At 37.2% G+C, this 25,664-nt stretch overlaps 1 protein-coding gene across 1 annotated transcript in view; it reads right to left on the bottom strand.

Annotated features, from left to right (window-relative positions):
• Positions 1 to 488: 488 nt before the first annotated feature.
• Positions 489 to 25,664, bottom strand: part of LOC132140802 (taperin-like) — a 40,169-nt gene continuing 14,993 nt past the window's right edge. The window contains exons 2-4 of the mRNA XM_059549787.1: positions 3,259 to 3,457; positions 2,385 to 2,500; positions 489 to 1,460 (exon numbers count right to left, since the gene is read on the bottom strand). Of these exons, the coding sequence (XP_059405770.1) occupies positions 1,398 to 1,460; positions 2,385 to 2,500; positions 3,259 to 3,457 (378 nt within the window). The 3' untranslated portion in view covers positions 489 to 1,397. The remainder of the gene's footprint in view (positions 1,461 to 2,384; positions 2,501 to 3,258; positions 3,458 to 25,664) is intronic.

The following is a 25,664-nucleotide window of genomic DNA, read 5'->3' as shown; positions in this document are numbered from 1 at the left end:
CTCAAATCACTAGGCATTGTGTGTATGTAGTCTTCGTGTTTTGCACACACACGTGGCCCATGCATACAGCGTGCCCATTCACAAACTAATATTTCCATCATAACTAAAATTGATCACTCCCCATTTGTACTGCAAGAATGTACAGTTCAAAACTAAAGCAGGAATATTGACAAATTAATTCATTTTTGCACAGCATAAATCTAACAAAGCCTGTCAAGAACACTTCCAGGTCAGATTAAAATAAAAAAGTGAGGTAATAAATGTATATGTTAAATTTTTCTTAAACAGGATTATTAGAATGTGAATAAGGTACAACCCATCCCACTGATATTATCATTACCATAATGTAAAAATTTATTTAATAATACAATGAAATTGGTATTGCAGTATTTTTTTTACTAGATTATGATAATGGAAACCGTTGAGAATATTGGGGGGGGGGGGGGGCATGCATTATGAAAATGAGAAGGAAGGAAATGTGTAAATTACAGAGGTAGTAAAAACCTAAAAACAGACTTTGTTGTATTTATGCTATGGGGTGAAATTGAACCTTGGCATTTCTTCACAAGATTGACTTGCATTTATGATTGAATTTGTGATCCGAATTATGACTAAAATTTTAAGTGATTAATAAATTCTATTACCATAAAAAGAAAAGCAAAATTGAATGTTTTGACCAATTACAAGCTGCTCGTTAAAACAGATCTAGGATCACTAATGTGTTATTAGTATTTTAGCTGTATAGTATATCAGTGTGTGCATTAGAAATGCTTACCTTGACTGAAACGCAGACATACAAAAGGAAACAAATTAAACTAAAGTGGAGGGCTTCTATAGTTTGGGAGTCATGTCAATACAGACCTACACATGCACATACAAAAACATCACAATGAACACAGATTGTGGCACCCTTTTACCAGTCATACTGTACATAAGTCACTTATTTATTTTTTGTTGCTTCACCCTAATATTGTATCTTTCTGGAGTCCCATTACACACCTTCCAAGATTCCTTCTCTACTTTAAGAGAAGTCTCACATCTTTCTCTCTTTTAGAAATTTTGTCACTTTCATGAGGTGAGGATTACATACGTAGAGCAAGTATGTGATGGAAGAGTGAAATTCAAGAGTGGAATGACTGTTTGAGCCATTTTCCATGTCTATCACAATCACAATCGGTGGCAACAGGAGGTTAAATGTGAGTGACACATCCACTGTGTGGATCAGCAATGAGGACAGTCCTGCTGTTGACGATGATGGTGTATGGGCATTGAATAGGGAATGTATGTTTCCGTGCTGGTTTGCTACTGGTCCCACTGTTCTGGAAGTTGTTTCTTTGCGTCCAGGCTGGTGCTGGCAGGCAATGGTTGGTCCCGTATTTTCCAGACATCTGGAAGGTTTAGAAGTAGAGGGCTGGTTCACTGCTGAAGTCTGACAGAGAGGAGCTATCAGCAGGTGTCAGCTGGTGAACAAAAAAAAAAAAGAGATCATTTTGTCAGGATTTGGTTCTTTACAGGACAATATTAATACTGTTACTCAGGGTTCTGCTGCTGAACCTAAGTATTAAACTTTGTTGTGAAACCTGTTTTGTAGCATTTGTGCAACGGAAATACAGTAATCAATGCCTCAAACCATCTGGCTTGTTCAAGAGAGATGTGCTAAAATGACTGGAAATACATCTGTGGTCACTAATATTAGTTTGGTCAAAAATAACTGACAATAACACAACCCCTAAAATGTTTATAAGAATACTTAATATTGTAGATACTACAATTGTATGTTTGATAAGATTTTTTCATTTTTATTTTTTTGCATTAATAAATTACATTTGCATTAATTTAATCAAACGGTAAAAATAGTAATCTTGGGAATACTATTGCAATTTATAATAGCTGCTTCCTATTTTAATATATTTAAAAAGTACTTTTCTGTAACTTTTCAAAGGATTCTAATATGTTGATTTTAAACTCAACAATTTATTTTTATTATTATGACAGGTTACTATTATAAGTTGCTTAAAATGCTCAATATTTGTTTGTGGAAACTGTGATGCTTTTTTTAGGATTGTTTTATAAATAAATACAAAATCAGCATTTATGTGAAATAGAAATCTTTTGTGACATTATAAATGTCTTTACTGCCAACTTTTAATGGTAGTTTCCAAAAGTGCTAAATGTTTGCTTAAATATTTGTATGGTTATCTTTGTAACCCATTGTAACTCCTGCATTCTGTAGATGCACAAAACAATAATAATAATTGATAGGATTTTAATTTTAGTGTCATTCCCAAAGAGTTCACATAATGCCCTTATTTTACATGGACAGGTACTAATATCATGTTCTTCTCAATTTACACCAGAATTTTGGACATATTCTTATTTCTTACCATGACCTCTTCTGTACTCTGTGAAGTATCTTCCCCCTGGTGAGCAGACTTATCAAGCTTGTGTTCTTGCCATGCGTTAAACTCCACGGAGTGTTTAGGTGTGTAACTGGAAAGATCTGAGGACAAGTGAAGAAAGGCATTTATGTCACTCTAGACTATAGAACTATCAAAGAAACTGTACTCCATTTACTGTACACTTTAAATATTAAGACAATAATATACAATATATTAAAATGATAATGATATTTACTTAACGTTATATGTTACAAATTATATATATATATATATATACATACAAACATACATATATATATATATATATATATATACACACACACACACACAATTATAAACATTTTAATATTATAACATATCTCTAATATACACTTTCCCCAGTACATGTATATATACATTTTAAACTTAAAAAAGCTCATGCCCATGTTATTTGTCAACTACCCAAATGCAATGGATGTAACATCATGACTGACCAGCAGGTGTCAATATTGCTCAAATCTAGAGCCGTAAAGAAAGGATGAACCTGGCGATCATCTCAACAATCACCATCATCAATTCAATCATTATAACAAGCATAGAATAACTCCTCTGTATATATAGTTTTGTTTTTGTTTTGTTTTTCATAAAACTGACCTCACTTCTTGCAAATCACATGAAACAGATTCCAATTTTCATAGTAAACTACACTGTGCTTCTTAAAGTTGTGTTGCAAAAAAAAAAAAAAAATAGGACAAAAAGTCCATATATTTAGTGCGTAAAATAATGTGTGAACTGGATCCAATTCCTGTTCACCTCGTCCATGGTTTATGTGCCTTCCTCTCATTTTATCCATTTCCTGTCATTCTTCTCATATACTCACCCGTGGTGTTGTTGGAGTGAGTGGGTGAGCTGCTGTAGCTGGCACGAGGAATGCTTATCCTCCCTGCAATGATCCCTCCATCATCTTCTCCTCCTTTTCCTTCTCCTTCCTCCTCGTCCTCTCCGCTGTCCCACACACTGCTCTCAGATGGGTATTCGAAAGTGCTCTGCAGGCTGGACTCGTTGAAGGATATTTTCAGCTGTGGTGGAAGCAGAGGACAGTTTGTTAGGTTTCACACCAATCATAAATAGACATGCGTGGAATCTGCTAATGCTCTGCAAATTTCCAAAGAACTGGAACGGATAGTGAAGGATGTGTCTAGCTTACATATGAACTCTTTTGACACTATTTAAAATGTAAATTATAAAGTTGTTTAAGAGAAGCAGAGGTTAAGCGAGCAATGAGAGCAGTGATCTGGGAAAAGTGTGGTGACTTTGAAGGAGATAAGACATAAAATTGTTTTGATTTGTTTAACATTTTAAATTTTTTAAAGGGAATGGTTCCCCAAAAATGGAGACTGTGTCATTAATTACTCACATGTCGTTCCAAACCTGTAAGACCTTCGTTCATCTTCAGAACACAAATTAAGATATTTTTGATGAATTCTGAGAGCTCTCTGACCCTTCCTATAGTAAAGTTACTACTACGATCAAAGGCTCAGAAACGTAGTAAGGACGTTGTAAAAATAATTCATATGACATCAGGGGCTCAATCGTAATTTTTTTAAGCTATGAGAATACATTTTTGTGCAAAAAACACAAAAATAATTATTTTATTCACCAATTCATCTCCTCCGCATCACCCTGGCGCCATTTTACAGTGTATCCACTGAACGTAAACAACATATGCTGTTCTGTGTCAGCAGCACAACGTGGATACATTGTTTACGCTTTAATCTGAACAACGTATCCGTGAGTTGCTGCTGACACAGAACAGCGTACATCGTGATGCTCTCAAAAGTGGTGCCAGGGTGACATGGAGGAGACAAATTGTTGAACAAAGTCGTTATTTTTGTTTTCTTTGCACACAAAAAGTATTCTCATAACTTCGAAAAATTACGGTTGAGCCCCTGATGTCTTATGGATAATTTTAAAGATGCCCTTACTACGATTCTGGACCTTGATCGTGGTAGGAATCTGTTGTTTATGGGATGGTCAAAGAGCTCTCAAAATTCATCAAAAATATCTTAATTTGTGTTCTGAAGATCAATGAAGGTCTTACGGGTTTGAAATAACAGGAGGGTGAATAATTAATGACAACATTTTCATTTTTGTGTGAACATTTAACTTTGACTTTAAACTTTGACTTTGAAATTAATTTGAAATGTGTAAATTAGTAATAACGAAGTATGACTTGTTTATGGCACTATAGCAGAACAACAGGTCCTGACCAAAACAAACATTTGTTTAGCAAAACTTCACCAGGCCTGTGCACTTGATCTTTATGTACAGTACAACAGGGATCCATAGTAACAAATGGAGATTTTGTTTTGCCTATTCGCATAATGCAAATGAAAGGAAAATGGTGGAACAAAAATTAAGCATTAACAGACAACATAGTTTCCATATTGCTTTATTTGTTTCTCACTCTTTACTATGGTTTATTTAAGCTTTTCCAGTGTTGTTGATGCCTAATAATCTAGTCAGTCATGGTCATAAATGCTGACACATATCAATGCTGGGAAACTCAAATGAACTTAAATCACCCTTACGGAAGTAGCGTGACAGTGGTGAAGCATCATGATATTTTCAAATATAACATGGCACTGAATGATTACCATATGCATACTATGCACTAACATTTAAATTAATCATCTGATAAAATGCACATATTGTGTACTTACAAGATAATACATTATACTTGTACAAAAAAAATGAACCTACATGAAATTACATCTGTAAGTACATAGCTGTTACACTCATTTTAATCTGATATAAATATGACATTTTTAATCTTTTTTATTAATACAGAAGTGGGGAAATAAACAAAATGATTATTATAAAGGGGGGGAATATAACAAAAAATATTTCTCAATTTTAGCCTTTTTTATCATTTTAATAAAACTACATTATTAGAATACATTATTGACATTATTATTTATATTAGTTTTATTGATAAAAGAACCAGTTGAACCATTTTAAAGCACCCATGCCCTTCCTAAGGCCCCTTAGTGGGTCCCAGCTCCTGTCATATACTGTCGATTTAAAAGTGGGACTCTTGAAAAAAACTATCAATTAGAAACCACCAAGAACAGTCTAGCATTCACATATCAACATACTATAAAGCACTCAGAACTCCACAGCTATGCTCTATAAACTATCTACAACACCTTAACATTAAGTTATTCTTATTAAGGATGTATCAGACAAACACTGTGTTGTATGATTCAAACTTAATGTGAAAGGCAACTAAACAATATTATACCCTGGTGTTCTAAATCACCTGGGTCAATGTCCATGCCCTGTGTGTCAGCTCTTTCCTAAATCTACTCTAATCTCAGTCACATGTCCTTATTCAACAACATATATGCATGCTTCATTTACGAAGGCTGGGAACGTGGTTCTATATAGCTCTACATGTCACACCCATTAAAATGACTGGACAAAGGTCACATGTAATTGGATGATGTTTATTTGGTGTAATAAACATTACATTACATACCATCTAACTGTTAAACATCATGTGTTTTTTTATTTAGCCTCTCAGTTTGTTTTCATGTTTCTCTGGCCTATTTTTAAAATATATTCTACCATTCAAAAATTATTAACAAAAAATATTTATTAAAAAAGGACATTTCAAATTGATCAAGAACAGTAAAGACATTAAAAATACAGATACAAATAAAAATCGGTAACACTCTAGAATAAGGAACACATTCACAATTAACTACGACTTTTCCCTCAATAAATTCCTAATTTGATGCTTATTAATAGTTAGTAAGTTAGTTGTTAAGTTTAGGTATTGGGTAGGATTAGGAATGTAGAATAAGGTCATGTAGAATAAGGCATTTATATGTGCTTAAATAGTACTAATAAATGGCTAATATTCTAGTAATATGCGTGCTAAGCAACTAGTTATAGAGTTAAACGCCAACCTCATACGTCATCCGCCCAGAACTGCTTCTGTGTACAACAGTGAATGCAAGCTAGATCAAATTGATTATTACATTTTAAATATGGTTATTTTTCTTACAAAAAACACATCGATTCACTACATGAGGACTTTGTTCAACCCCCGGAGCTGTGTGAGACACTTCTTTTATGGATGGGTGCTTTTTATTTCACTTCTTTTGGACTGATGCACTGCAACTCCAACTGAGTGTCATTAAACAGCTTGAAAGATCAAAAAATATTTTTAATATAACTCCGACTGCATTCATCTGAAAGAAGAAAGTCATGTACACCTTGGATGATTTGAGGGTGAGTAATTTATGGGCTAATTTTAATTTTTGGGCGAACTAACCCTTTAAGAGGCCCTAAAATAAAGTGTTACCTAAAAATCAAATACATTAAAAATACAGTTTTTTTAAACCATTTATCAATGAATGAAAATAATTATATATGTATAAAAAATGTAAATGTCAACACAAAATATGAAGCTCTACCACTATTTTCAAATCAACATATTACTTTCAATTTCTACTCTCATGTAATTATGGTTGAATGCAGTAAATAGGATTCCCACTGACTTGTTTTAAGCATCATTTTGTACAAGCGTTACTCCCTTTTAGAAACATAATGTAAAAAATGTATTGTGGTTACATAACTCAATGTTCATAGACTGGGTGTGTAGTCAATTCTGTCTCTCTCTTTTTTTATAAAGTTTTCGCAAGAACGAACATGATTCCTAAAGGATTAATTCTCTGCATTATATGTTGTGCTTCCTGAAATATATACTCTGTAGTCTGTAATTATGTTCATTGTCCTTCAGCAGCAATTACAACCTTTTGCTTGCACATTGTTTTGCACATTGAAAGTTTTGCCTAATCCTACAGGCAAATGCAAATATGTTCGAGCTCGTAAGTTAACAATGAGTATCTGTGGACTACGATTTTCAATTAGATTTCATTTCAGGCTTTTCATTATAATCACTTTTCTTCATCCATTCCTTCAGAGCCTTTTGCTGTGTACTCTTGGTCATTACCCTACTAGAAAATGAATCTCCACCCAAAGTTAATATCTCTGGCTGACTGAATCAGGGTTTCTTTAAAGATTTGCCTGTATTTTGGCTGTGTCCAAGTTACCCATGATAACAACAGCCTTTTCAGTTTCCTTTACTTGAAAGCAACTCTAAAGCATGATTCTGCCAGTAGCTAATGTAGTTGATGTGTAATCTGATTTTTTAGATGTATCTGTTTTGCGCCAAACCTATGCAAGTCTCATATTAATATGAGCCTCATCAGGTCACAAAACTTTTTCAGTTTTTATTTGCCACATTCTCTCTCAAGGTGTTAAATGCTGGTCTTTCAAACAATGCTTTCTTAGCTACACCCAAATATGAAATGCTTTAAATCAGGCTGTCAAAACTTCACAAACTTGTATATGTTAGCTGAGATTTTTAATGACGGTTGTTAAGACAGATTGTAACAATAAAAACTCCATGATCACGGGAAGAAGGAGGCGGGAGCCGGCGGACAAACAAAATCAAAACACAAACTAAAATCCAGGCCTGGTCCTCTCTCGTCCTTCACTGTCGTCGCTCCTGTTTTATATCCTTCCATATCCTCCGTGGGACTCGAGACCGGTGGGTCGAGCAGGTGTCGCTCATCTCCAATCACTCCACCATGCATATTTTTGTGTGTAAATCAAGATAAAATTAACAAATCTAAAACTTTGAGCAAATTCCTGTAGTAACAGCAAAACTAAAATAGGAAAAATTCCTTTTAAACATTAGACTTTGCAGCGCAATAAATCATCTGACACTAGATTTATTTCTTCACTGAGTCTCAAGGCATTCTGTGATTGTCTTCTTTGCAAAGGATGTGATGCTGCCTCAGAATTAGTCAAGGCAAGGGATCTTAAAAGACATAATTAGGATGTCTAGCTTTTGAAACTCATTGTGTCTGAAGCATTTATTGTGTCATAAATGAAATGGGCAGCTCACTAGGTTTTGGAGCAGCAATTACATTTACATAAATATTTAAATTTAGCACTAGTCTTAGCATTAAACACATGAGACCGTAATCATTTTCCCATTCAACTACTGTGGTTTCTGAGGCACAATTTACCCAAACTCTGGATAAGTCACTGGCAATAGCAAGCGAAGTTTCCAGTATGGAGTTATTTGGTCATTCTTGGCTCATACTGACATATTTCCTGACTATTCAGCCAGTGTGAGAAATTTAAGCACGGCATGATATGCTGGCAGTTTCAACCATTTCCCAACACAATTCAGAAACACTATTTATAAATATTCCTGGAAAAAAAAAAAATATATATATATATATATATAATTATATATATATATATATATATATATATATATATATATATATATATATATATATATATATATATATATATATATATTATTATTATTTTTTTTTTTTTTTTCAGGTATATTTATAAATAGTGTTTCTGAATTGTGTTGGGAAATGGTTGAAACTGCCAGCATATCATGCCGTGAGTGAGAAAAAGTCAAATTCCATTCAAGCAGATCAGTCATTATATGGAAATATTTTGAGAGAAGAATAAGCACCACTGAAAAGGATGCTCCATATCCACTCCATATTTTGCTCTCTATTCATATTAAGAAAAAATAAAAGCTTGAATTACCAAGAAAGAGTTTACAGTGGTGGATTTCAGACTCTCTTTGTTTTAACTTTAACTTTTATAGTTGTAGATATACAACTGTATTAAGAGTCATGATAGCAGCTAATTTCATCCTTGATGTTCAGATTATCATTGAGGTTTATATGTGTGACCCTGGACCACAAAACAAGTCTTAAGTCACTAAGGTATATTTTTAGCAATAACTAAAAAAAAGAAATTTATGCAAAAAATCACTAGGATATTAAGTAAAGATCATGTTCCATGAAGATATTTTGTCAATGTCCTACTGGAAATATATCAAAATTAAATTTTTGATAATTAATATGCATTGCTAAGAATTCATTTAGACAAATTCAAAGGCAATTTTCTCAGTATTTAAATTTTTTTTGCACCGTCAGATTCCAGATTTTCAAATAGTTTTATCTTGGCCAAAAAAGCTTATTTATTCAGCTTTCAGTTTTTCAGATGTTGTAAATTAACACTTAAGACTGGTTTTGTGGTCCAGGGTCACGTATATAAATATGGATGAGTACTTAAATATAATGTTTTTCAACAACTAGAGATATTCAATTTCATAAATTTCCTTAATTGCAATATGAACATATGAACATTTAATTCATAATATTACTTCATTATTATTATTTAATAAATAACAATAATAAATTATAGTAGTTTAATATTTAATAAATTACGATCATGTACAATATATACAATATGTACCTTTTGTTTAATGCTTTATATTAATCATTTTAAAACAGCCAAAAAAGGGAGAGACACAAATCTATTAGAGCCTAATAGATAAATCTATTTACCAGAGACGCTGTCCTGATTTGAACTAGGTTGAGACTGCAAAACTACACACACACAAACAAACACACAGTACAAACTGGGGGTTTCTCCCTGAATTACAACCTTTGGTTGGCGGCAGACTGTAAATGCAGAGGCTGTTTGTCTGTGTGTTTGTGTGTGTGGCGGGGGGTAGGGGGAAATGTTGCAGCCTCTCATTGAAGTGTTGAGCAGGCTGAGCAGATGTCTGATTAAAGCTAATCTGCTGTTTCATTTTAAAAATCCCTCAGCACAGTACATCTGGTAAAACCTAGGAAACATAAACACGCACACACACACGTTGTCATGGTGTGGTGCAGGAGAGAAGCTCATAAACGAGGCTGATGATTATACAAAGTCTTTAATAATCCATATAGGGGTAATACATAAGGTGAAGGCAGAAACACACAGACACATCGATGAAACTGGAAAAACAAACACTGAACAGAATGCAATTTATAAGGGGAATGTAAAGAGGGTAATTGACAAGACACACCTGGACATAATGACACAGTTAACATGAGACAGATACTAGGTCACATAGAGAACATGAGGGATGAAAACACAACATAATGAGTCCGGGGTGTGACACACATATGATTTTAATGTGTAAGTGTGTAATGTGGGCAATCCAGTGTTATAAATGTGTGTAAATGTATGTATAATCTGATATAGGAGATTAGAATATTTCATTCATGTCTGAAACATTTCATTTGCACTATAGAGTATGAAGAACTGTGCAAGAAATCCAATGCACACATACAGTCGTGGCCAAGTTTTGAGAATTACATAAATATTAGTTTTCAAAAAGTTTGCTGCTAAACTGCTTTTAGATCTTTGTTTCAGTTGTTTCTGTGATGTACTGAAATATAATTACAAGCACTTCATACGTTTCAAAGGCTTTTATCGACAATTACATGACATTTATGCAAAGAGTCAGTATTTGCAGTGTTGGCCCTTCTTTTTCAGGACCTCTGCAATTCGACTGGGCATGCTCTCAATCAACTTCTGGGCCAAATCCTGACTGATAGCAACCTATTCTTTCATAATCACTTCTTGGAGTTTGTCGGAATTAGTGGGTTTTTGTTTGTCCACCCGCCTCTTGAGGATTGACCACAAGTTCTCAATGGGATTAAGATCTGGGCAGTTTCCAGGCCATGGACCCAAAATTTCTACATTCTGGTCCCCGAGCCACTTAGTTATCACTTTTGTCTTATGGCACGGTGCTCCATCGTGCTGGAAAATGCATTGTTCTTCACCAAACTGTTGTTGGATTGTTGGAGGAAGTTGCTGTTGGAGGGTGTTTTGGTACCATTCTTTATTCATGGCTGTGTTTTGGGGCAGAATTGTGAGTGAGCCCACTCCCTTGGATGAGAAGCAACCCCACACATGAATGGTGTCAGGATGCTTTACTGTTGGCATGACACAGGACTGATGGTAGTGCTCACCTTTTCTTCTCCGGACAAGCCTTTTTCCAGGGCTTCATCGGAGAATATGACTTTGCCCCAGTCCTCAGCAGTCCATTTACTATACTTTCTGCAGAAGATCAATCTGTCCCTGATGTTTTTTTTTGGAGAGAAGTGGCTTCTTTGCTGTCCTTCTTGACACCAGGCCATCTTCCAAAAGTCTTGGCCTCACTGTGCGTGCAGATGCGCTCACACCTGCCTGCTGCCATTCCTGAGCAAGCTCTGCACTGGTGGCACTCCGATCCCGCAGCTGAATCCTCTTTAGGAGACGATCCTGGCGCTTGCTGGACTTTCTTGGACACCCTGAAGCCTTCTTTACAAGAATTGAACCTCTTTCCTTGAAGTTCTTGATGATCTTATAAATTGTTGATTTAGGTGCAATCTTAGTAGCCACAATATCCTTGCCTGTGAAGCCATTTTTATGCAACGCAATGATGGCTGCACGCGTTTCTTTGCAGGTCACCATGGTTAACAATGGAAGAACAATGATTTCAAGCATCACCCTCCTTTTAACATGTCAAGTCTGCCATTCTAACCCAATCAGCCTGACATAATGATCTCCAGCCTTGTGCTCGTCAACATTCTCACCTGAGTTAACAAGACGATTACTGAAATGAAGTCAGCAGATCCTTTAATGACAGCAATGAAATGCAGTGGAAAGTTTTTTTGGGATTAAGTTAATTTTCATGGCAAAGAAGGATTATGCAATTCATCTGACAACTCTTCATAACATTCTGGAGTATATGCAAATTGCTATTATAAAAACTTAAGCAGCAACTTTTCCAATTTCCAATATTTATGTAACTCTCAAAACTTTTGGCCACGACTGTACAGTCAGAAAACAGTTCCTTCATTTCATACAATATGTTGATCATAACTCCCATGATCTTGCATTTATATGCATATGGGTCAAAGACGTTAAGATGTCCGCATCAAGAAAAATGTACAAAAGTGATTTTGTGTCCATAGAAAGCACATTAAATGTAAGTAAAATGTCTACTTTTAAGGTTTTAAATACGTTTTTGGAGAATAAAATGTCAAAATTTGGTTGAAATAATGTTACATTGTCATTCAGTGTAACACAATATTTATGCAAAAATTCAAACAACATGCTTATTCTGACGTGTACATATTAAAATATCTAAATGAATAATGGAGCATACTAAATTTGATTGTGTTTTAAATTAGTACAAAATTCTTACTGACAAATGCGCAAAACCTAGGAGAGTGGCAAATGTAAAAAATGTAAAATTACAACTCATTAGTATTTGGGGTGAAAGTAATTAGTCTTTTAATATGTCATAAATTGATTTTTGTGTTAAATATGCCTGACAAGATTGTTACACCGAATGACATTTTACTGGGTGTCTTCTGTAAATCAGGGCAAAATGTATGATATTTATTTTTTGCTCAGAAAAACAAAAACAAAATTGCAATTAAATAAAACAGAAAACTTTTAGCATTTTTTTGGGGGGGAAACTAGTTTAACAGTTTAAAGCAGTATTACACTTTTTTTAAGCTTAAACACTTTTTCGTCTTTGATCCATATATGTATAGTATAATATTATCCACCTTTTCCTCAACATGGAAGTAAGCCTATGGATGAGACTTCCGTTTCATTAGCTGCTATAGGTAAATAACAAATAGAATGACAACCTGCAGTAAACGGTAAAACTGTTTGCAGTACAAACCAGTGTGTTATTAATTAAGATGATAGATTAAAGCTAGAAAAAAAAATTTGTTGAGACAAACTTTAAGTTGGCTTGAGAAAGCCTAACCAGAAAGTTTGAAGAAGTTTAAGGAAGTTAGAAGTTTAAAGTAGTTCGAAGTTTAAAGTAAAGTTAGATTGAAAGATTAGTTGAATGAAAGATATATTAGTTAGAAAGAATGATAGATTCTTTAGAAAGAATGATAGATGAGTTCAAAACAATGATAGATTAGTTTGAAAGAAAGAATGATAGATTAGTTAGAAAGAAAGATTACTTTGAAAGAGATAGAGAGAAGTTAGAAATACATGTTAACATGTTTCTAGCATGATTAACTTTTTTGCTAGCATGTTGCTAACATGTTTCTAGCATGATTAGCATGCGACTAGCATGTTGCTTACATGTTTCTAGCATGATTAGCATGTCATTAGTATGTTTCTAGAAAGATTAACATGCTGCTAGCATGTCATTAGCATGTTGCTAACATGTTTCTAGCATGATTAGCATGCTTTAGCATGTTACTAGCATAATAAGCATGTGACTAACAATTTGTTAGCATTATGAGCAGGCGACTAGCATGTTGTTAGCATGATTAGCATGTTGCTAACATGTTTACAGCATGATTAGCATGTTGTTAACATGTTTCTAGCATGATTAGCATGCTGTTAGCATGTTGCTAGCATGATTAACATTTTGCTAGCATGTTTCTAGCATGATAAACATGTGACTAGCATGTTGTTAGCATTATGAGCAGGCGACTAGCATGTTATTAGCATGTTTCTTGCATGATTAGCATGTTTCTAGCATTATTACCATGTCGCTAGCATGTTGTTAACATGATTAACATGTTGTTAAAATTTTTTCGCTAGCATAATTACCATGCTACTAGCATGTTGATAACATGATTAGCGTGCGACTAACATGTTGCTAGCATGTTTCTAGCATGATTTGCATGTCATTAGTATGTTTCTAGAATGATTAGCATGCTGCTAGCATGTCGCTAGCATGATTAATATGTCATTAGCATGTTGCTAGCATGATTAACATGTTGCTGACATGTTTCTAGCATGATTAGCATGTTGCTAACATGTTTCTAGCATGATTAGCATGCTGCTAGCATGTTACTAGCATAATAAGCATGTGACTAACATGTTGCTAGTATTATGAGCAGGCGACATGTTCACAGCATGATTAGCATGTTGTTAACATGTTTCTAGCATGATTAGCATGCTGTTAGCATGTTGCTAGCATGATTTACATTTTGCTAGCATGTTTCTAGCATGATAAGCATGTGACTAGCATGTTGCTAGCATTATGAGCAGGCGACTAGCATGTTGTTAGCATGTTTCTTGCATGATTAGCATGTTTCTAGCATTATTACCATGTCGCTAGCATGTTGCTAACATGATAAACATGTTGTCAACATTTCGCTGGCATAATTACCATGCTACTAGCATGTTGATGGCATGATTAGCGTGCGACTAGAATGTTGCTAGCATGTTTATAGCATGATTAGCATGTTTCTAGCATGATTAGCATGTCGTTAGCATGTTGCTAGCATGATTAACATGTTGGTAGCCTTTTTCCATTTTTTGTTGCTAGCATTTGTCTCTAGCATGACTAGCAAGTTGTTAACATGATGCTAGCATGTTTATAGCATGATAAGCATGTTGTTAACATGTCTTTAGCATGATTAACATGTTGTTAGCATGTCGGTAGCATGCTTCTAGCATGATTGGCATGTTGGTAGCATGTTTATAGCATGATTAACATGTTGCTAACATGTTTCTATCATGATTAGCATGCGACTAGCATGTTTGCTAGCATGATTAGTATGCGACTAGCATGTTGCCAAAAAATGTTCTACCATGATTAGCATGTTTCTAACATGATTACCAGGTCGTTAACATGTTGCTAGCATGATAAACATGTTGTTAACATGTCGCTAGCATGATTATCATACTGCTAGCATTTGTTGCTAGCATGATTAGCATGCGACTAGCATGTTGCTTGCATGTTTCTAGCATGATTAGCATCTTGCTAGCATGTTGCTAGTATATTTCTAGCATGATTAACATGTTTCTAGCATGACAAGCATGTGACTAGCATGTTTCTAGCATGATTAGCATGTTGCTAACATGTTTCTAGCATGACTTGCATACGACTAGCATGTATTTAACATGTTTCTAGCATGATTAGCATTCGACTAGCATGTTTCTAACATTATTAGATGTTGCTAGGATAGATAGATAGATAGATAGATAGATAGATAGATAGATAGATAGATAGATAGATAGATAGATAGATAGATAGATAGATAGATAGATAGATAGATAGATAGAATGGTAGTTTAATTGAGTCTAGGTGTTTCAGGGAGTTTAGATTTGAATTTTGGGCTTGTGCACCGTAGTCTTGGCTCAATTTGAGCACACTGCAATGTAAGTCTATGGGTTGTTTTTTTTTTTTTATTAATTTATAAGAAAACTGAAAAGTCAAATCAGTCTGAGAAGATATGGCACACCAAGTCAGAACAGTCTGAAAGTCTGACCCGGGTTTGGAGTTTGTAGAGTTAAAACTCTAGGAGTTAGAGTTGAAAATTTTGGTTCAGAAGAAGAAGAAGAAGAAGAAATTTAAATAGGATTTCAGTAAGTTGGCTTTCTCAAGCCAACTTAATAATATGATAGGACACATCAATTGTCAATATCAAGCAGCATAACGAACTGTTTTGTACAGCTAAAAATAGCTAGATGCAAACGAGTCCAGAAACTAGACCCATAGAATTTACAAATGGTGGCGCCCATTTTTACGTCAGGAAAAAGGTGGATAGTATACTACAACATCCCCTATCCAAATGGTGTGGCAGCAGGTAATGTGAAGGAATGCATGAGGAATGTTGTAGTCACAGTGAAGCTCATGCTTTCATTGATGGAATGCCTCTAAAATCTTTATCAAATTGAACACCACCTCTCAAAAGCAACAGTGCTGTAAAGGCATGTATCTAACTTCGGTCAATGTCAATGAATTATATATTGAGAGACGCTAACTGTAATTTCACATACTATATAAGACAAATGTGATAGCCAGTGTGTTGTTGTGGTCACAGCTTAAAAGATGAAAAATGGAAATGGAAGAGATTTTATCACTTTATCTTGTCATTTTTTCTACATATTAGTCACAGTATAAATGAATTTGATATGAGTAGGTCTGATGGAATCGCGTGAGGCCCGACCTTGGTGATAGACTTCTCCACTAAGCTGAAACCTCACCTATTCTCTCTATTGCATTCCAGAAAGCAGAGTATGACCGATCAGCACTGCCACGAGCAGCGCACGGACTCACTGCACCTGGATACCTGCACAGAGAGCACCTTCCCAAAGAAGCACCACCTTTCCCCTGTGACTAAAACCCTTTAGTTGAATAAATCCATCCTCCGGGCATTTATTTGAGCTATCCTTGTCGTGTGACGTTTCCCCGGAGGGTGGTCCAGGAGCAACGTGTGCCGGAGGGCATCTCGCAACCATTAAGCAGGCCAGCGGCTCCCAGTCCGCGGGATGAACCGATGCCAACAGAGGTCCCCTCATCCCTCACTTAGATGTGGCTGGAAAGCTGTATTGTACACTGAGACCTGCCCCTGAAGCGGTAGTGAAGGTTAACGGCTGGCCATATCAGGCACTACTGGACTCGGGCAGTGCAGTCAGCATGCTAATGAAAAAATGGCTGTCCTCCCTATACTGAGTAACAATCTCTGCCTCCCCAGGTGCATGGCTGGTCGAAGTTGTTATAGTGAGGGACCTACCCATCTCCGTTCTGCTTGAAAGAGACTGGCCGGGATTTGACCACCTGCTGGCTGCCGTTATGCAGCCTGCCAGCTCAAAATGGAGCCGCCGACCACAGGGATCGGCGAAAGGACCTCGCAGATGCCCCATCCTACTAGCCCTCGGACAGTGGGAGAGATGGTGAGTTCCCTTTCCCAGAACCCTAACTTGTTTTATGATGTCTTCAAAACAGCTTTGAGTGCATCGGAATGGACCTAGTGGTGTCGTTGCCCAAGTCTGCCTGGGGACATGAACACATCCTAGTGACTGTCGATTATGCCACCCAGTCTCCAGAAGCTGTACCCCTCCAGAAAGCCACCACCAAAGCCATCGCCCCCAAGCTTTTCATGCTCTGCAGCCGAGTTGGCATCCCAGCAGAGATCCTGACTGACCAGGGAACTCCCTACATGTCCCGGCTAATGGCGGACCTTTGCTGGATGCTCCAGAGTAAAGCAGCAGAGGACCACAGTGTACCATCATCAAACTGATGGACTCGTCGAACGTTTCAACTAAATGCTAAAACACATGCTGCGAACATGGCGCCGATCTATGGCGACGCGGTGTGGCTCTGTGTTTATGTTTGTCTTGTTTTGCTTTGTTTTGTTGACAATTCTGTCAGTCTGATTACATATGACAGACATGAACTATTATGTATTCGGGACACTTTGCAAAACTTCCCGGCCTCCGATTACTGGAAGAATGTTGCCGGAAATATTGGCAGTCAAGATAATGCTTACAGACACAAGCGACCTCCAAGGAAGAGAGGCAAACGAGCGGGCGTTTTGGTTCGACTAAGACAGAGGGTTCACCGCTCTCCGCTTCCTAGCATGATCCTGTCAAATGTCCGCTCCCTGACTAACAAACAGGATGAGCTGGCTATCCTGATTCGATCTAAGCGGGACGCTGCTGACTGTTCTGTTATATGTCTGACCGAGACGTGGCTGGATGGCAGCACGCCGGATGAGGGTCTTTTCCTGCCGGGTTTCACTCTACTACGAGCTGATTGATCGCAGCAGGATTCACAGAAGTCAGGTAGGGGTGTCTGTTTTTACATAAACCAAAGCTGGTCTACCAACTCTGTCGTCCTTTCGCGACATTGTTCACCGGAGTTGGAATGCTTAATTGTTAAATGCAGACCCTTTTATCTCCCGCGGGAGTTCTCCTCCATCATTTTCGCCGCTGTTTACATTCCACCTAAAGCGGGAGCCAAGGAGGCTTGCAGGCAGCTGGCGGCTCTCATAACAGAGGTGGAGAATTCTAGCCCGGACTCTGTGGTTTTAATTTTAGGTGATTTTAATCACGTGGAGTTAAAGAAATCACTACCCAAGTTCAAGCAGCAGATTCATACTGCTACCAGGGGTGAAAAGACACTAGATCAATGCTATTGTGTAATTTCTAATGCATCTTCCTCATCCCTCGATATCGTCAGAAACTGAAATCTCCTAAGCCGACAAAAAAAGTGATCAAACAATGGTCCATACAAGCACAAAACAAATTAAAAGAATGCCTTCATACTACTGACTGGTCTGTCTTCAGGGATGAGTTTACTACCCTGGATGAATACTGTGGTGCTGTTACTTCATATATTCACTTAGCTGAAAATGTATGTTTTCCCTCTAAAACTGTGACTGTTTATAGCAATAACAAGCCATGGTTTAGTAAGGATATTAGAATGTTGTATCTGGAGAGAAAAAGTGCTTTTCAGAGTGGAGATATCTGTCAGTATTCTCTGGCTAAATATGCATTTGAAAGAGCTGTTAGAAAGGCTAAAGCTGACTATAGGGCCAAGCTTGAAGCTAAGCTTGGTGCCCATGATAACAGGGGTGTTTGGCAAAGCCTTCAACAGATTACTAATTATAAAAACAATCACACAGTTTCTGATGATGACCCTTCACTACCTAATAAACTAAATGAAATTTATTTTAGATTTGAATGCAACTCTGAATGTTCAGTCAGTTCTAATTTTCTCAATGATATAGGTCCTCTCGAACCACCTTTTCTGATAGAAGAAACGGAGGTCAGATCTCTGTTGAGGAAACAGAATTGTAGGAAGGCATCAGGCCCCGACAAGGTTTCTGCTGCCACTATTAAATGGTGTGCCAATGAGTTGTCATATGTCTTCACTGACATTTTTAATTGGTCCCTTAGATTATGTAAAGTCCCAGCATGTTTTAAATCTGCTGTAATTATTCCTGTGCCCAAGAAGTCGAATGTGAGTTGTTTGAATGACTACAGACCAGTGGCCCTAACCTCTGTTATCATGAAAGTTTTTGAGCGATTAGTGGCTAATTACCTCTAATTAGCTTTATTACTAATTATTAGCAGTAATTTAAGTATTTGTTTTCTGTTTAGATTTCATGTTTTTATTGTATAATATGTTATGTTGTACTGTCTTGTGTGAGCCAATTCACTAAAATGAATTCCAGGCGATGTGGGTCGTTCTGGCAAAATAAAGACTTGACTTGACTTGATGTGTGGTGGCGGTAGACTAGCAGGATCGGGACCTTATGCTGCCATATGTCCTTTTCGGTGTACGGGAGGTTCCTCACCACACCGGTCGGTGATCGAGCACATCACAGAGATGAGGGAAAGGATAGACTGGGTCATGCCGTTGGTCCGGGAACATATCGCTAAAGCTCAGAAAGCCCTACAATTCCACTAAACCGGACAGCTCAGCCACGGGAGTTCCAAACCCAACTCCACCTGTAAATTCCTGGCCACCTGGCAGGGACCATATATGGTACTGGAGAAAATCATCCCAGGGACTTAATGGGTGCGGCAATCAGGAGGGCGAAGACCGGAACAGCTATACCACATGAACCTGTTTAAAAAATGGATAGGGACCAGGGACCAACGTGCCACATTTTCCAACACGAAACTGTGGTTGTGGACTTCAACCCCCACCTGTCGGCCACCCATTCTCTGTCCAGTTGGTCTCTGGTAAATACGTGCTGAAAGTGGCGCTTGGTTTTGCGTTTGCCTATCGCAGGACTGCCCAGTTTTGGTCGGCTAAATAGTGAGGCACGGCCAAAGCCAGTGAAAGTACTTAATTAGCTGTTTTGGAAGCCCTTGTCAGAAGAAACAGCCGATCAACAGATAAGGACAACTGTTTGTAAGTTTTTGGCCTCGTTTTCTCATTAGACTACTGTGTGATCGTCATTGCTAGGAAAGTTTGGTTTAATTACTGTGTGTCTTACCCTGGTAAATACGTGCTGAAACTGGAGCTTGGTTTTGCATTTGCCCATCGCAGGACTGCCTAGTTTTGGTCTGCTTAAATAATGAGGCGTGGCCAGCTGACTTCAATCACATGTAATCAGGCAAATATAAAAGCGGTAGGTTTCACTGTGGCAGCGGTCGCGGCAGCCCTCATGTGGGCTAAGGTTACTAAGACAGAACTCCTGGTGATTCCAGCTAACCCATTGTTTCATCACAACTTCTCTATACAGCTGGGCTCGTCAACCATAACTCCTTCCAGGACAGCCAGAAACCTAGGAGTTGTGATGGATCATCAGTTAAGCTTCACGACCACATTGCTACAACGACCCGGTCCTGCAGATTTGCCTTATACAACATTAGGAAGATTAGACACTTCCTATTAGAGCAAGCCACTCAACGTCTTGTCCAAGCTCTTGTTCTCTCCAGACTGGACTATTGTAATGCTCTCCTGGCGGGCCTTCCTGCATGTACTATCAAGCCTCTGCAATTGATCCAGAATGCCGCAGCGAGGGTTGTCTTCAATGAGCCAAAAAAGTCATGCGAGTCATCAACTCTGAGGCCAACTTTGGTGAGAGTATATATATATATATTTGCGGTATATATATATATATGTATATATCATAAATATATCATATATTTTTAGTGACAAGTACACATTTCCATTGCCAACACTTAGTGTCAGATACCTTAAAGGGATAGTTCACCCAAAAATGAAAATTCTATCATCGTTTACTCACCCTCAAGTTGTTCCAAACCTGTATGAGTTTCTTTGTTCTGTTGAACACAAAGGAAGATATTTGGAAGAATGACAGAATCAAACAGATCTCGGTCCCCATTGACTTCCATAGTAGGAAAAAATATATACTATGGTAGTCAATGGAGACCGAGATCTGTTTGGTTACAAACATTCTTCCAAATATCTTCCTTTGTGTTCAGCAGAACAAAGAAACTCATACAGGTTTGGAACAACTTGAGGGTGAGTAAACGATGATAGAATTTTCATTTTTGGGTGAACTATCCCTTTAAAGACATTGCTATTGCTACATTGCTATGCCATTGCTACACTTTCTATGCTTTGACTGCTCCACAGACTTCTTGTTGCAAATTTTACTCACACACACACACAAACCTGGACCTGGAGATGGACACACACACACACACACACACACACACACTCAAACTCACAAACTTACTGACACACTCAAACACAGGCTCACACACTCAAACATTCAAAAAGACTCACACACACACTCACACACACACACAGACTCAGACACACACACCTAACTGGACCAGGAGGTGGACACACACAGACTCTGACACACACACACACACACACAAACCTGGAGATTGAGGTGGACAAAAACCAACACACACCAACCTGAACCTGGAGATAATAATAATATAATGTCTAGTCTGGTGGCTGTGATATATATAAACCTACCAACGTCCGTTGCCATGATTTTTGGAATGACTGATCGTGAGAGGAAAAAAATGACGTTTTAGTCGCATAACATCGGTTAATGGAAACGCCATCATTTCGCAATAGTTGTTTATCGATATTTAGATAAAAAACACAAAAGTTTTGAGTGAATCTGTAATGGAAACGCGACAGCGCTTAACATAGACTAACTTCTCAGAGTTATGTTGAGCAACAGTGTTCATTACTAACCATTCAACTCCGGACTGATTCTGGAATCTTTGCTGAGGGAATAAGCATTAAGCACCGGCAACAATCCATCCTCTAACTAACGCATGCTCATGTTTTGATTCAAATAATGTTCGAAGAGGAGGGGCTAGTCGTGCGTGCCTCCGTTGTCAGTTTGTGAGAGGGAGGGAGCAAGCAGCGCACAGCTCTACAATAAAATACAATTGTACCCATATTAAATAGTTTAAAAATCTGAATCAATCCGTGGCGGTCAGCGTTGATATTGTGGCAGGCCGCCACAAATTAATGAATGTATGGCAAACCCTGAGATTTCTCCACTAAGGGGGCTTTCACACTGGCAGTTTAGTGCGGAACGGGGCACGGTTCGCATGAAAAATCGCTAATGTGAACACTGTCATCGGACCCTGGTGTGCACTGGGGTACCGAACCCGAGACTACCTGGAGAAGGTGGTCTGAATTTGGTTGCTCCCGAGCTGTGGCGTGGTTCACGTGAATGTGCAAGCAACACGGACTCGGTGCGCACTTGTTCAGGAAGTAAAGTATCCCGAACATGCGTAACACTGTCGATATCATTGTTTCCTCAACCCACAAGAGAGCCGAGGTTGATTCCACACACTCCTAAAAGTCAAGATTAAATTATTTAAAAATTAAATAATTAAAGTAAATTATTATATTATAAATTATTATTATGTTTTCCATGTGCGTTTGTGATGACGTAAGGTGACTGCAAACGCACCTGGGTTCGATACAACTATTGAGTGTGAAAGCAGACCAACGCTGCGGGCGGCGCCGGGACCATTCGCGCTCAGGCTTGGACCGCAGCAAACGAGCCCAGTGTAAAAGCCCTCTAAGTTGAGACCTAACCTATTCTCTCTATTGCATTCCAGAAAGCAGCGTATGACCGATCAGCACTGCCACAAGCACCGCACAGACTTACTGCACCTGGACACCTGCACAGAGAGCACCTTCCCAACGAAGCACTGCCTTTCCCCTGTGACTAAACCCCTTTTGTTGAATACACCATGTTCCAAATTATTATGCAAGTGACATATCAATAGGATTTCGGTACAATAAAGAGTCAGATTTTTGTTTGTGTTGTTTTTCACATCATTTCAGGTAACTATCAATCTCAGACTGGTTTGGTCAATAGTTTGCCAAGTCTTCTTAGGTAACTGGAAACCCTAATTAAAGATTTTGTTCCGTATTATTAAGCAAGTCACAGTTCTCATGAAATATGGTGAGGAAGAAAGATCTTTCTGAAGAAGTATGAAACAATGCAATGTCTTGCAAAAGGCATCAAAACAAACAATATTTTGCTAAAAGCCCAGACTGGCAGTTGTGTGTAAAGCTGCGTTTCAGTCACTGCTAACCAAACCTCACAAAGAAAAACCTGCACAGTGGCTGTAGAAACACAAATCTTTTGACAGTTCAATAAACTCTATTTGATTTTTGCAATATATTGTTTATACTTTATACTTATTTACAATTGTGTTTAAAGTTTTTCTACAAGTTATATAATTATGAAAAACAGTAAACAAGTTTCACCCAAATTTAATTTGTCTTTTAATTTATGAAATTTAAACACATTTTATTTTTGGTAAATAAAGGGGATTTGCTATTAAAATTAAAACATGGAAGAAATATTGTGATTTATTTCTTTAAAAAATAAAGTTTTATAAAAAAAATTTAACAGTACTAGCAGTATCACATACATTTTACTAAATAATAGTAATATTTCTAGCACAATGCCTTTATGTAAAAATTAACTTTTAGGCCTAATGAATGCATATTTGTCATTTTAACTGAACTTAAGACTGGTGGTGATGCTTAAGATATTTTTGGTCATTGAGGGTTTCTGTAAAAAAAATAGTAATAGATCATATTAATTACTATTAAAAGATAATACTGCTACTAATTCTACTATCAAACTAATGTATATACAATGCACTATAAATTGATGAGCGGTCAAACTGATTTGCTGAAATAGATCAGCGCCAGCCAATGAAATTGCCATTTGCGCATTAGCTCCGCCCACTACCAGAGAAACTGGTATGTCTTCTGCTTGTTCGAAAATTAATATGAATAATTCTAATTGAACTCCATTATTTTGACAGAAGACAACAAAGAATAGTTTACATATAGCGTGTCGATTCATTCATCCATTCATAAATTCACACAGAGACGCGCAGAACACGGATTCATATTTCAAACAACTTTTGCGGCTTAACATTTACAGATACTGGTCCATATGGAGATTTGATTTGATAAATTTATGCTAACTTCCATGACAAATTCCATGACTGTCCATATTAAAATGTAAGTTTAATTTTCATGACTGGATTTTGAGATTCCGTCCTCGTTTTCTGCTTCACGGCAATCATAGCGCTGAACCGGGTTTGAACGGGACCTCGGTACTACCGGTACTTAAAGAAACCTGGTACCGTCACATTTACATTTTTTTAGTACCGACTTGGTACCGAAGTACCGGGTCTTTTGACAACACTACACCTGACTATAAGTCGCAGGACCAGCCAAACTATGAAAAAAAGTGCGACTTATAGTCCGGAAAATACGGTATTTATTGTACCAAAATCCTATTGATATGTCACTTGCATAATAATTTGGTGTAATTCACGGTGTAAATCCACCCTCCGGGTGTATATATATATATATATACACACACACACACACACACCGTATTTCTGGCAATGACATCAGCTTGATTGCACTAGGAAGAAAGCTGAGCTGGATGATGACATCACTGTATCAACAACGAACTGACTTCCACTGAATTATCTGTATAATTATTTGTATACAATTTTAATTGTATATACTAAGCAGCACAACTGTTTTCGACAATAAATCAGCATATCAGAAGGATCATGTGACACTGAAGACTGGCGTTATGGCTGATGAAAATTTGTGTTGCATCCTACATTATACATTTTATAAATTATATTTTAAAGTATTTTAAAATAGAAATGAAAATCGTTATTTTAAATTGTAATAATATTTCACAATAATGTTTTTACTGTATTTTGATCAAATAAATACAGCCTTCGTGAGCATAAGATATGACATTACAAAACATAAAAAATCGTTCTGATCCCAAACTTTTGAATGGTAGTGTATATTTCCAGGTTGATTAAATAAGAAATGTGACCCCACTGTGCACACTAAATTAAAATGTATCTTTAGATTACAAAAATGTGCACAAGACACAAACACATATTCTACCAATCATTTTTGTGAGATTTTCCCTCACAATCAGCATAGAAAATGTGAAAAAGTGTGCAGAATATAAGTGGGCCTAGATTTGAGGCATGTTCTCATTTATGTTAAGGCTTAAAATATTAATCAGGCACTCATGAACAACACTGTTTTTATGGTGTGTAACGCTGCCTGATATGGGTGGTTTGATAAATCATTGGCAAGTAAAACACGGAGGGAGGGAAGGAAGTTTTTTGGAAACAAAAAGGCACAGATACCTAATTTGGGATTTCTAATGACACGATAGAAAGGCTGTGGTCTCTGTTGCTCAGTGACAGGAACCACAGCTATTTTTAAAGGAGAGAGCAGAGGAGGAACTCTAGCAACAGCGAGAGAGTATGCAAAGAGCAAAAATACAAGTGCAGAGAATGAAGATTCCTATCAACAGGCTTATCACAGAAAAACGGGCAGGAAAACATGGCTGCCTATATCAATACATAAATCCACTGTCATATAATTCTTTCTGGGATGAACCTTCAGTTGTCAACTGGTATTTTTTAGCAGCTTGAGCTTATGGTCAAGGTTTATTTGAATAAGATTTGCATTGACTATTTCAAGCCTGACTCTCAAACAATAAATTAGCATACAGTATGTGAAAACATCCATGTAAGTCAGCACAAGCACAAATATTTCACACAAATGCCTGTCTTTCAATTTGTGTCATTTAA

Source organism: Carassius carassius, chromosome 5, assembly GCF_963082965.1.
Source record: "Carassius carassius chromosome 5, fCarCar2.1, whole genome shotgun sequence".
Classification (NCBI taxonomy): domain Eukaryota; kingdom Metazoa; phylum Chordata; class Actinopteri; order Cypriniformes; family Cyprinidae; genus Carassius; species Carassius carassius.
The sequence above is the reverse complement of the archived record's forward strand: the minus strand, read 5'-3'. Positions and strand labels throughout refer to the sequence as shown.